General features: G+C 35.6%; 1 protein-coding gene across 1 annotated transcript in view; it reads right to left on the reverse strand.

The window, feature by feature from the left end:
- Positions 1–13,935, reverse strand: part of CNTN5 (contactin 5) — a 782,527-nt gene that overhangs the window by 536,753 nt on the left and 231,839 nt on the right. Inside the window, exon 2 of the mRNA XM_082683339.1 lies at positions 6,762–6,983. Coding sequence (XP_082539465.1) covers positions 6,762–6,983 — 222 coding nt within the window. The remainder of the gene's footprint in view (positions 1–6,761; positions 6,984–13,935) is intronic.

Genomic DNA, 13,935 nt, shown 5'->3' on the forward strand with positions numbered 1-13,935 from the left:
TGTTCTTTGGGTGTTGAGTTTGCTAAGTTCTTTATAGATTTTGGACACTAGCCTTTTATCTGATATGTCGTTTGCAAATATCTTCTCCCATTCTGTCAGTTGTTTTTGGTTTTGTTAACTGTTTCCTTTGCTATGCAAAAGCTTTTGATCTTGATAAAATCCCAAAAGTTCATTTTTGCCCTTGCTTCCCTTGCCTTTGGTGATGTTCCTAGGAAGATGTTGCTGCGGCTAAGGTCGAAGAGGTGGCTGCCTGTGTTCTCCTCAAGGATTTTGATGGATACCTTTCTCACATTGAGGTCCTTTATCCATTTTGAGTCCATTTTAGTGTGTGGTGTAAGGAAATGGTCCAATTTCATTTTTCTACATGTGGCTGTCCAGTTTTCCCAACACCATTTATTGAAGAGGCTGTCTTTTTTCCATTGGACATTCTTTCCTGCTTTGTCAAAGATTAGTTGACCATAGAGTTGAGGGTCTATTTCTGGGCTCTCTATTCTGTTCCATTGATCTATGTGTCTGTTTTTGTGCCAATACCATGCTGTCTTGATGACAGCTTTGTAATAGAGCTTGAAGTCCGGAATTGTGATGCCACCAACTTTGGCTTTCTTTTTCAATATCCCTTTGGCTGTTCGAGGTCTTTTCTGGTTCCATATAAATTTTAGGATTATTTGTTCCATTTCTTTGAAAAAGATGGATGGTACTTTGATAGGAATTGCATTAAATGTGTAGATTGCATTAGGTAGCATAGACATTTTCACAATATTTATTCTTCCAATCCAGGAGCATGGAACATTTTTCCATTTCTTTGTGTCTTCCTCAATTTCTTTCATGAGTACTTTATAGCTTTCTGAGTATAGATTCTGTGCATCTTTGGTTAGGTTTATTCCTAGGTATCTTATGGTTTTGGGTGCAATTGAAAATGGGATTGACTCCTTAATTTCTCTTTCTTCTGTCTTGTTGGTGTAGAGAAATGCAACTGATTTCTGTGCATTGATTTTATATCCTGACACTTTACTGAATTCCTGTACAAGTCCTAGCAGTTTTGGAGTGGAGTCTTTTGGGTTTTCCACATATAGTATCATATCATCTGCAAAGAGTGATAGTTTGACTTCTTCTTTGCCGATTTGGATGCCTTTAATTTCCTTTTGTTGTCTGATTGCTGAGGCTAGGACGTCTAGTACTATGTTGAATAGCAGTGATGATAATGGACATCCCTGCCGTGTTCCTGACCTTAGCGGAAAAGCTTTCAGTTTTTCTCCATTGAGAATGATATTTGCGGTGGGTTTTTCATAGATGGCTTTGATGATATTGAGGTATGTGCCTTCTATCCCTACATTTTGAAGAGTATTGATCAGGAAGGGATGCTGTACTTTGTCAAATGCTTTTCCAGCATCTATGGAAAGTATCATATGGTTCTTGTTCTTTCTTTTATTAATGTGTTGTATCACATTGATTGATTTGCAGATTTGAACCAACCTTGCAACCCTGGAATAAATCCCACTTGGTCGTGGTGAATGATCCTTTTAATGTACTATTGAATCCTATTGGCTAGTATTTTGGTGAGAATTTTTGCATCTGTGTTCATCAAGGGTATTGGTCTATAGCTCTCTTTTTTGATGAGATCCTTGTCTGGTTTGGGGATCAAGGTGATGCTGGTCTCATAAAATGAGTTTGGAAGTTTTCCTTCCATTTCTATTTTTTGGAACAGTTTCAGGAAAATAGGAATTAGTTCTTCTTTAAATGTTTGTTAGAATTCTTCCAGAAGAATTCCTTCTGGCCCTGGGCTTTTGTTTGTTTGGGGATTTTTGATGACTGTTTCAATCTCCTTACTGGTTATGGGTCTGTTCAGGTTTTCTATTTCTTGCTGGTTCAGTTGTGGTAGTTTATATGTCTCTAGGAATGTATCCATTTCTTCCAGATTGTCAAATTTGTTGTCATAGAGTTGCTCATAGTATGTTCTTATAATTGTTTGTCTTTCTTTGGTGTTAGTTGTGATCTTTCCTCTTTCATTCATGATTTTATTTATATGGGTTCTTTCTCTTTTCTTTTTGATAATTTTGGCCAGGGGTTTATCTATTTTATTAATTCTTTCAAAGAACCAGCTCCTAGTTTTGTTGATTTGTTCGATTGGTTTTTTTGGTTTCTATTTCATTGATTTCTCCTCTGATCTTTATGATTTCCTTTCTCCTGCTGGGTTTAGGGTTTCTTTCTTGTTCTTTCTCCAGCTCCTTTAGGTTTAGGGTTAGGTTGTGTACCTGAGACCTTTCTTGTTTCTTGAGAAAGGCTTGTACCACTATATATTTACCTCTCAGGACTGCCTTTGTTGTGTCCCACAGATTTTGAACCGTTGTGTTTTTATTATCATTTGTTACCATGAATTTTTTCAATTCTTCTTTAATTTCCTGGTTGACCCATTCATTCTTTAGAAGGATGCTGTTTAGTCTCCATGTATTTGGATTCTTTCCAAATTTCCTCTTGTTATTGAGTTCCAGCTTCAGAGCATTGTGGTCTGAAAATATGCAGGGAAAGATCCCAATCTTTTGATACTGGCTGAGACCTGATTTAGGACCAAGGATATGATCTATTCTGAAGAATGTTCCATGTGCACTAGAGAAGAATGTGTATTCTGTTGCTTTGGGATGAAATGTTCTGAATATATCTGTGATGTCCATCTGGTCCAGTGTGTCATTTAAGGCCTTTATTTCCTTGTTTATCTTTTGCTTAGATGTTCTTTCCATTTCAATGAGGGAGTGTTAAAGTCCCCTACTATTATTGTATTATTGTTGATGTGTTTCTTTGACTTTGTTATTAATTGGTTTATATAGTTGGCTGCTCCCACAGTGAGCACATAGATATTTATAATTTATAGGTCTTCTTGTTGGACAGATCCTTTGAGTAAGATATAGTGTCCTTCCTCATCTCTTATTATAGTCTTTGGCTTAAAATCTAATTGATCTGATATAAGGATTGCCACTCCTGCTTTCTTCTGATGTCCATTAGCATGGTAAATTCTTTTCCACACCCTTGCTTTAAATCTGGAGGTTTCTTCAGGTCTGAAATGAGTTTCTTGTAGGCAACATATAGATGGGTTTTGTTTTTTTTTATCCACTCTGATACCCTGTGTCTTTTGATTGGGGCATTTAGCCCTTTAACATTCAGGGTAACTATTGAGAGATATGAATTTAGTGACATTGTATTGCCTTTAAGCTGACTGTTACTGTATATTGTCTCTGTTCCTTTTTGATCTACCAATTGTAGGCTCTCTCTTTGCTTAGAGGACTCCTTTCAATATTTCCTGTAGAGCTGGTTTGGTGTTTGCAAATTCAGTTTTTGTTTGTCCTGGAAGCTTTTAATCTCTCCTTCTATTTTCAATGATAGCTTAGCTGGATATAGTATTCTTGGCTGCATGTTTTTCTCATTTAGTGCTCTGAATATATCATGTCAGCTCTTTCTGGCCTGCCAGGTCTCTGTGGTTAAGACTGCTGCCAATCCAATATTTTTAGCATTGTATGTTTCAGACTTCTTTTCCCGGGCTGCTTTCTGGATTTTCTCTTTGCCACTAAGACTTTTAAATTTTACTATTTGGTGACGGAGTGTGGACCTATTCTTATTGATTTTGAGGAGGTTTCTCTGTACCTCCTGGATTTTGATGCTCGTTCCCTTTGCCATATTGGGGAAATTCACTCCAATAATTCTCTCCAGTATACCTTCTGTTCCCCTCTCTCTTTCTTCTTCTTCTGGAATCCCAATTATTCTAATGTTGTTTCATCTTATGGGGTCACTTATCTCTCCAATTCTCCCCTTGTGGTCCAGTAGTTTGTCCCTCTTTGCTCAGCTTCTTTATTCTCTGTCATTCAGTCTTCTATATCACTAATTCTTTCTTCTGCCTCATTTATCCTAGCAGTGAGAGCCTCCATTTTTTATTGCACCTCATTAATAGCTTTTTTGATTTCAACTTGGTTAGATTTTAGTTCTTTTATTTCTCCGGAAAGGGCCTTTATATCTCCCAAGAGGGTTTCTCTAATATCTTCCATGCCTTTTTCGAGCCTGGCTAGAGCCTTGAGAATCATCATTCTGAACTCTAGATCTGACATATTACCAATGTCTGTATTGATTAGTTCCCTAGCCTTCAGTACTACCTCTTGTTCTTTTTTCTGTGGTGAATTTTTCCACCTTGTCCTTTTGTCCAGATAAGAGTATATGAAGGAGCAAGCAAAATGCTAAAAGGGTGGCAACAACCCCAGGAAAATTAGTAGATCTCTGGCATATCACGAAAGGAAGTCACTCAGGAACAGCCCACTGGGACAGACGCAGAGGACCAGGTGTGGCAAAAGGGCACGGTGCTTTCCTGAACTCTCCAGGTGCTCCTGTCTCCCCAAATCTCTGTGTGCTCACCAACCCAAACTCTCTGACACAGGCCTTACAGAGGGTGCTACCCAAGCAGTAACTGCTCCAAGTATTTTAATGGCCCTAAAAATCCTCTGTGCTCTGCCTATTCATCTCTTCCTCAACCCCCATAATTGGTACTAATCTTTTTACTGTCTCCATCATTTTTTTCCCAGAATGTTAAATAGTTGGAATCATACAATATGTGTCTTTTCATATTGACTTCTTTCAGTTGTTAATATACATTTAACGTTCCTCCACATCTTTTCAGAGCTTAATCATGTATTTCTTTGTAGTGCTGCATAGTATCCCACTTTCTGGATGTATCATAGTTTATTTATCCATTCACCTCCCGAAGGACATCTTGATTATGTCCAAATTTGGCAATTATGAATAATGCTGCTCTAAACATCCATGTGCAGGTTTTTATATACACATAAATTTTCAAATATTTTAGATAAATACCAAGAAGTGCAATTGTTGGATCATATTAGTAAGAGTATGTTTAGTATTGTAAGAAACCATCAAACTGTCTTTCAAAGTGGCTGTAAAATTTTGTATTCCTACCAGAAATCAATAAGTGTTCCCCAGCATTTGGTATTTTCAGTATTCTGGATTTTGGCTGTTCTAATAGGTATGTACTGGTGTCTCACTTTAATTTTCATTTCCTGATGACAAATGATGCAGCCATCTTTTTATATGATGATTTAACATCTGTGTATCTTCTTTGGTATCTTAAGGTCTTTGGTTTATTTTTAAAATTTCTTTGTTGTCTTATGTTGGATTATAAGAGTTCTTTATATATTTTGGATAATAGTCCTTTATCAGATGTATCTTTTGCAAATATTTTCTCCCAGTCTGTGGCTTGTCCTCTAATTCTCTTGATATTGTCTTTCACAGAACACATGATGGAAATTTTAAAATTATACTACTTCAAAAATAAAAGATCTTTAAGGAGCTAATATTATGCTTAAATAAAATTTACATGTCAACTCTATTAGATGATGTTCATGTGGCAAAAACTGGCATAGCATGAGACATGAGTTTGTTGTGTTTGGCACAGCAATCTACTATTACACTCCAAGGACATTTTCAAATAGTTTAATTCTTGCAAAATGCTTCTTTGGATGCTTAGTCCTTCATCAATCATAACTGAAATATAGCCCAGTGTATTGGACTTAAAATCAGTAGATATAGGAATAAAAATTACCTGCTTATTAACAGTGTGAACTTTTAAAAGATGCTTATCTACTTCTGCGTTTCCATTTACATAGAAGACAGTAAGAATATCCACTTTACATATTTGTTGAGAGAATTATTTAGATAAGCTATACAAAAGAGCCTGGAACAGCCCCTAGTAATAATCATTTGTTAGTGTTTTTCTCTGACTATTAACTAAGCTTATATTATTTTGTTAATGTACTCAAAAATGACAGTTAGGAAAACATCTAGAAAACGTTATTCAAACCTTAATTTTAATAGCTATTCAATAGTCCTTAATATAATTACTGTCTTAGTTTTGGAAATTTACATTATTTATTTTCCTGTCAGAATAAATGTTAAATATACACTTTCTCAAGGACCCAGCAGCCAGTCCTTTGAAATGCAATTATTGAGATAAAAAGGCTCACTATCTCCCAGTCTCTATAAGGAGGATAAGAGACTGACTTTAATAAGCAGCAGTTAATAAACTCACATGGCTAAAGGAGAGCAGAATATGCCACCTAAAGTTATACCACTTTGGTATGGTGATGATTTTAAAATAAAGTTACTTAAGAAACAGCTGATATAAGAAGGACACTCCAACCCTCCTTCTTCCCCACCGAAGGCAGGTACTAATCTTCCTTGTAAAAAGCACCGTCTTTGTACCAGGAGAATAGAAGGCATCCTTACCACCAGAAACAGGGAATTTAGGGCCAAGAAAACTGACTAAACAAACCTTTTTATTTCTTCACTAATGATTACCTCAAGCCCAAACTCATTTATCTTGCTAATTCTTGACGAATGCATTGCTTCTTTGTCTAAAAGGTATAAAAGCTGCTTGCTTTGACCAGTTCCTATATGTATGAGATTAAATTTATTTTCTTGTGTTAATCTGTATTATGCCAATTTAATTATTAGACCAGACAAAAAATTTAGAAGCAAAGAAAGGGAAAGTTTTTCCACTGTTACGTACCCTAACCACATTGACCAGCCTGTTCCTCCATGTCCTCCACTTTTCCAGATCTTAAAAACTCTGCCACTTTCTGTTTTGAGAGAATTGTTTTAAACTCTCACCCCTGTTGCAATAGCCTTGACCCCAATTACAATAGTCCTGAAAAAAAAAATGTTCATTGCATGTTTAACTTCAACAGATGCAGTTTTCCTTTAACACTTACCATCTTGTTTGAAGGCATCTGAGGGATGATAAAGATTGATGGGGGAATAATAATGTTGAGCTGTTCCTCGCCAACTTGGTGAAGAAACACTCAGTGTTCCTAATAAAGGATTACTGTATCGCAGTCTGGTCTTTGAACCAAAGAGGGATGAAGATGAACTCTTTTTAATTCTTAACAAAGCAGCATATGAAGTAGGGAAATTAGGAAGAGCTCCAGAATATTCTGTTAAAAAAAAAAAACAATAATGAAAAATGAATTCTGATGAGTATTTTTTTTCCTGTGAAAATTATTTTTTCTTAAGATATTGTTAACAACTTCCCTTGGAACTGCAACCAAATGCAAACTACAGAGATAGTGGCAAAATAATATAAAATATTACTTATATGATTTAAAGTTTTTTTTTTTGGAAATTCTGTTAGTCTCAATGTTGGGTCTGCAAGAGAGAAAGAAAGTAAATAATCATGAAAGAATAAAGAGAAGAAAAAGAAAAGAAAGAAACAGAAAGGAGGAAGGAAGAAGGGAATAAGGGGAAAAGTAAGAAAGTCATCCAAAAATTCAAGTTTTTATTTTCTTTGCCAGGAATATTTGGGAATTAACTCTTTTTGTTTGCCTTCTTATTAAAATATCCATTCACATAAATTTGATCAGTTCCTTATTTATTATTAAAAAATGGGAAAAAGGAAAATAAATACCCATATTCTCAGTTACATCCTTTAAATATAGATTGAATCTTCATGAGTAGAAAATGCATCTAACGCAGAATGTATTTTGACTGTAATTTTGACTGTAAGTTATTCCCCATGTTCTTGAAAAACAGTTAAATTAACAGTGGAAAATAAAAAATTTTGAACAAAAGTTGTTTTGTAGATTTTGTTATATAATTTATATAACAATATTAATTCTTAAGTGGGGACCCTGTTATGAAATTCCTATATTAATTGATTATTGAGAAATGTCTTAACCATAATTTGTTTTAATTTCCAAGGTTTTTCATTAAAAAAGATATATATATATATATATATATATATATATATATATAGTACCTGAAGGATAATATATTAACTCTTTTATGTCCCCAGGAGATAGTCAGGTTAGTGTGTAGAGCAAATGTTTAGAAATGGAAAACAATGAATTTAATTTAAATTATTTATTTAATTAAATTAAATTTAAATTAAAAAATGCAAACTAATTATTATGAAATCTAAAGAACAATTAGGAATTGAATTTTTTTTTTTTAATTTTTATTTTTTATAAACATATATTTTTATCCCCAGGGGTACAGGTCTGTGAATCACCAGGTTTACACACTTCACAGGAATTGAATTTTTTTTCAATTTTTTAATTACTGTTTATTTATTTGACAGACAGAGATCACAAGTAGGCAGGCAGGCAGAGAGAGAGAGAAGGGGAAATAGGCTCCCTGCTGAGCTCGACCCCAGGGCCCTAGGATCATGACCTGAGCTGAAGGCAGAGGCTTTAAGCCACTAAGCCATCCAGGTGCCCTCAATGTTAACTCTCTATTGAATTTTATAATTTCTTAACGTTGGAAATATTAAAAGAATTTTTGTTGAGAGTATCTGACATTTGAATTTAATGGATATTAAATTAATTTGACAAAAAATAATTTACCTTTGCGAGTAAACTTTCTCATAATGAAAATTATTTAGAATCTTTGTTTTGTCTCAGTTATTTTTGAATGCAAGAAGCATTTCTGTGATTTGAAAATAACACTTTCGTAGGTGTTAAACACTGAATTAAATATAAAATCTTCTGTTCTGTGAAACTATAAATATGATTTCTCTGAAACTTGAAAAAGTAGGTTTTTAGATGTTCATTTTAGATGTTTTGTGCATTTAAATTGAGAAGATATGTGTAATCCAGCCCTATCAGGAACTGTTAAGAGATTCATGTCCTTTAGTCCTTGTGTTCAACTGCAAGCATGGTGAAGGTGGATCAATTTTAAATGAAAATAGCTAACCTCTCCTGGCCAAACTATATAAGAATAGATTATGGGTAGACATTAAATCTCCCTTAAAACCTGGAAATAAATGCAAGTTTTGGCACTTAGAGGTATAAGGAATTGAAAAGAGAATGAGTTTTCCTTCAAGATAGTATGTAGTTGTGGTCTCTGAAATTATTCATTTCTTAGTGTAGTCTGTTTCTCTGTGTTTTAGCTGAATACCCTGCTTATATATAAAAAGAGAAAGAAAAAAAGGAGAAAAAAAGGACCATACCATGCTAGTGCTAAATATTAAAATGGAGTATGAGAATGTGTCTAGTCTTTAAAGCTAGAGAAGGATAATCAGTAGAAAACAAGAAGGGGCATAATAAGGCTCAAAAAAAGCCAGTACCATCATCGAGTTTGTGAATCATATGTGTATATATAATAATTATATATGCTATTCGCTAATATATATTAACAAAATGGATACTATGTATGTGCTACAGTAATTGGCTTATAGCACTCTGTATAGATGGACATGAGCCAAATGATGACTTGGCTGTGTGCTCCACACCAGGGCTTCATTTGTAATGTAATCAGTTGCATCTGTTGCAGTGGAGATTCCTTTTTCATCAATTAAAGTGAATCCGAAGCTGTTACTAGAACTCTGACAATTTATTCATTCATTCATGTATTCAGCAAACATGTCATGAGAACTCAGTAGGGACTAAGTGCTAGGGATACAAAGGTGAATAAGATATTGCACCGGGCATGAGGGAGCTTGTGATATAGTGACAAAGGCAACTATACAGAACTTTAATCCAATGTGACAAAAAAAAAAAAAAAAAAAAAAGAGTAAAATCAAGGAGTTATGGGCTCCCTCTGATGGATGGCAAAATTTCTCATCTAGTCTAGGGCCATCAGAAAATGCTTTCCAGATGAGTTCTATCTAATCTAAATCCTGAAAGACCATTAGTGATTAGTTCAGCAAAATTCTGGGTAGGGAAAAAAGCCTAGTAAGGGAAGAAAATATATTAATACCTGGAAAGGAAAGGATGCAGGGTGTTCTTGGTAGAATAATATAGTCAGGAGCTCAGAGGGTGAGGGAGAGAGGTGAGAGAAGTAAGACTGGATAGGTAAGCTGGGACTAATGTTGAAATTGCCTATTATGCCTTCTAAAATGGTAGGACTCTGAAAGGAAAGCAGCATAAATTTTAGAAAGATCTCTCTGGTTGCAGTGTCATTTGGAACAAGACAAAAGAAAAAAAAAAGGCATATCAAGAGCCTAAAGCTGTGATAAAGGCAAAGATTAGTCAGTAATGAAGAGATAGGTAGGAATGAAACAATAAAGATTACTGATTGATTAAATTGGAGGCAAGGAAGGGAAAATAAGAATTTGGGAATACTCTATGCTACTAGAAGATGGATAAACGTGAAGCAAAAGGCATGTACTTCAGGTGAAAGCTCATGAATTCAGTTTGGGGGAACTGGAGAGCTTGAAGTACTCCTAGGACATTAATTTTGATTAGAAAATTTTGTAAACATAAGGGAGTCACAGGCTAATGAGAGATTATTAAATAATAACCAAATAGATAGTTATTAAACTATGAGATAAATGAGCTTGCCAAGGGGGAAAAAAAACATAAAATGAGGAATAGAATGTTGGAAATGGAACCCTGATTTAAGAAAATAGTAGAAGCATTTAAGAGAATAGTATATAAGACAATAGTAGAAGTGGAACCTGTAAAGAGGAAAAGCACGAACGTGTGAAGTTACTAAAAAGAGTGGAAGAGTCAATGTTGATGAGAGAGCAGGTGACAGTGTTGAAGACCTGTATGGAAAGTCTGGCCCTGAAGAGAAGGGGTGTCCCACGGCAGCAAAGCTGCCTTACTGCTCCACATAAAATGCACAGTGAATGTGAAAGTGAAAGGAGGTGAATGGGACTTCTTAATCTCTGGAATAGAGTCTGGAACACCCACAGTACCAATTCCATTGCATTAAACATGTAGACTCTGGCCTTAGCCTGTGACATCTAATGGTCTCTTGGTCTGAATGTAAGTAACAATTCAGTGAGGTTTTCCTCTTTTGGGGGCATTTCCAACTCTTCTACCTGGCCCTCCCAGCTATCCAGGCTCCTTTTCTGACATCTCTAATTTCTTCACTCTTTACTCCAAGTTCTGGGGACCCTCAGCTCTGGAAAATAGATACATTAATTTAAGTAAATGGGAAAGTGAGGTTTCCATCCTAATACTTTAACTCCCAATTTTGGGATACTGAATTGATTTAACACGTATGTCAGTTAAAGGTAAAAATTACTACATCACCTTAAGTTTAAATTCAGATATTTGCATTTCTGTCCCTCTCAACGTATTGTTCACTTCATTCTAGGATCTCAACCTCTTCAAGATATATAAGCTACTGATCTTAATACCCTTTCACTGCCCTGCAGTCATCTCATTTCCTCAGTCACCTCCCTGTCCAGTTTAAAGTTTGTGGTTCATTACTTTAGTTACTTCCTTCAATGTACCTTCACTCACACTGACATCTCTGGAATAGAGTTTTCTTCTCTTGTCTTCGCAGACTAAACTCCCTGTCTACTCTAAATCCAACCATCTACATGCTGTTCTCCCAAGTGCATCTTAAAGAACAGAAAATCATGCCTAAGGTTACATTTCATCATAGTAACTATGAGTGAGATTTTCAAGTTTCCAAGCAATGTTACTACATTTCCCTAATCCATTTAATATCCCTGAATGGAATAATTTACATCTTATCTTTTGTCCTCCACCTCCACACTTCCTGGGTTTCCTGATTATAGTGTTCCTATTTAATTGAGAAAATAGAAGATGGCAGAGGAGTGGGGGACTCCATTTCAACTGGTCCCTTGAATTTAGATGGAAATCTACCAAGCCATTCTGAACACCCATGAAATCAGCCTGAGATATAAGAATATATGTCTGGCTCTGTACAGGGGCAAAGGACTTGCAGTCCTGCAGGTGCATCTTGCCTGGATTGTAGTTGATATCTTCCATTCTGTATATCCCCTCAACCACTCCTCAACAGAATGACTAGGAGGAAGAACTCCTAACAAACAAAAGAACCAGAGACAGTGACCTCTCCCGTAGACCTAATGGATATATGGATATAAGCAAGATGTCAGAAATAGACTTCAGGCTAGCAATTATGGAGACAATAGCTAGGCTTGAGAAAACACTTAAGAAAAGACACAAAGAGAGGAAAAACATTCCACACATGGAACAGAAAACATTCCATTTATGGATTAGAAGAATAAATATTGTTAAAGTGTCTATCTGGCCCAGAACAGTCTACACTTTCAATGCTACCCTTATTAAAATACCATTGGCATTTTTCAAAGAGCTAGAACAAATAATCCTAAGAATTTGTATAGAAACAGAAAAGTCCCCAAATTGCCAAGGGAATGATGAAAAAGGAAAACAGAGCTGGGGGCATTATGTTGCCTCAAGCTATATTACAAAGCAGTGATCACCAAGACAGCGTGATATTGGCACAAAAACAGACACATAGATCAACAGAACAGAATACAGACTCCAGAAATGAACCTTCAACTCTATGACCAACTAATCTTTGACAAATCAGGAAAAAATATCCAATGGATAAAAAGACAGTTTTTTCAATAAATGGTGCTAGGAAAATTGGACAGCTACATAAAGAAGAATGAAACTGGATGATTCCCTTATATCCTATACAAAGATAAATTCAAAATAGATGAAAGACCTGAATATGCCATAGGAATCCATCAAAACCCTGGAGGAGAACATAGTCATCATCTTTGACATCAGGCATCATTTTTGACATCAGCCACAGTAACTTCTTTCAAAACACATCTCCAGAAGCAAGTGAAACAAAGGCAAAAATGAACTTTTGGGACTTCATCAAGATAAAAAGCTTCTGCACAGCAAAGGAAACCATCAACAAAACTAAGAGGCAGCTCACTGAATGAGAGAAGATATTTGCAAATGACATATCAGAAAAAGGGCTGATATCCAAGATCTATAAAGAACGTCTCAAACCCAACATTTAATAAACAAATAACCCAGTCAAAAATGGGCAGAAGATGTGAAAAGACACTTCTCCAAAGAAGACATACAAATGGCTAACAGACACATGCAAAACTGCTCAACATCATTATCCATCAGGGAAATACAAATCAAAACCACAATGAGATACCATTTTATACTAGTTAGAATGGCAAAAGTTAACAAAATAGGAAGCAACAAATATTGGTGAGGATGTGGAGAAAGGGGAATCCTCTTACATTGTTGATTGAAAGCATGCTGGTACAGCTACTCAAAAACAGTATGGAACTTCCTCAAGATGTTAAGAATAGAGTCACCCTATGACCCAGTAATTGCACTACAAGGTATTTATCCCAAAGATACAGATGTAGTGAAAAAAAGGTGCATATGCAGCAATGTTCAGAGCAGCAATTTCCACAATAGCCAAATTGTGGAAGAAGCCAAGGTGCCCTTCAACAGATGAATGGATAAAGAAGATGTGGTTCATATATACAATGGAATATTATTCATTCACCAGAAATGATGAATACCCACCTTCTGCGTCGACATGGATGGAACTGGAGGGGATTAGGTTAAGTGAAGTAAGTTAAACAGAGAAAGACAATTATCATATGGTTTCATTCATATGTGGAACATGAGCAATAGCACAGAGGACCATAGGGGTAGGGAGGGAAATCTGAAGGGGGAGAAATCAGAAAGGAAGATGAACCATGAGAGACTATGGACCCTGGGAAACAAACTGAGGGTTTCAGAGAGGAGAGGGTGGAGGGAGAGCTTAACAGGGTGATGGGTATTAAGGAGTGCATGTGCTATGATGAGCACTGGGTGTTATATATAACTAATGAATCATTGAACACTACATCAAAAAACTAATGTACTATACAGTGGCTAATTGAACATAGTAAATAAATAAACAAATAAATGAGAAAACAGAAATAATCATGAGTAGATCTCTCACATGCACCCCCACCTGTATGTACATTCACATGTTCTACCTTGCTTTCACTGTGTTGCTGTGAATGAATTGTTTATGTCTCTATTAAAAATGAAATCCTCCACATGTGTGCATTGAATTTCATTCCATCCCATCTTGACTGCTCGAGGAACTCTTTCTAGAAAACTCCCTCTATTTCTCCTTCAGAAACAATTTTTGTCCCCTTATTAGATTATTTCC

This window comes from Mustela nivalis (genome assembly GCF_964662115.1).
Source record: "Mustela nivalis genome assembly, chromosome: 9".
NCBI classification, from domain to species: Eukaryota; Metazoa; Chordata; class Mammalia; order Carnivora; family Mustelidae; genus Mustela; species Mustela nivalis.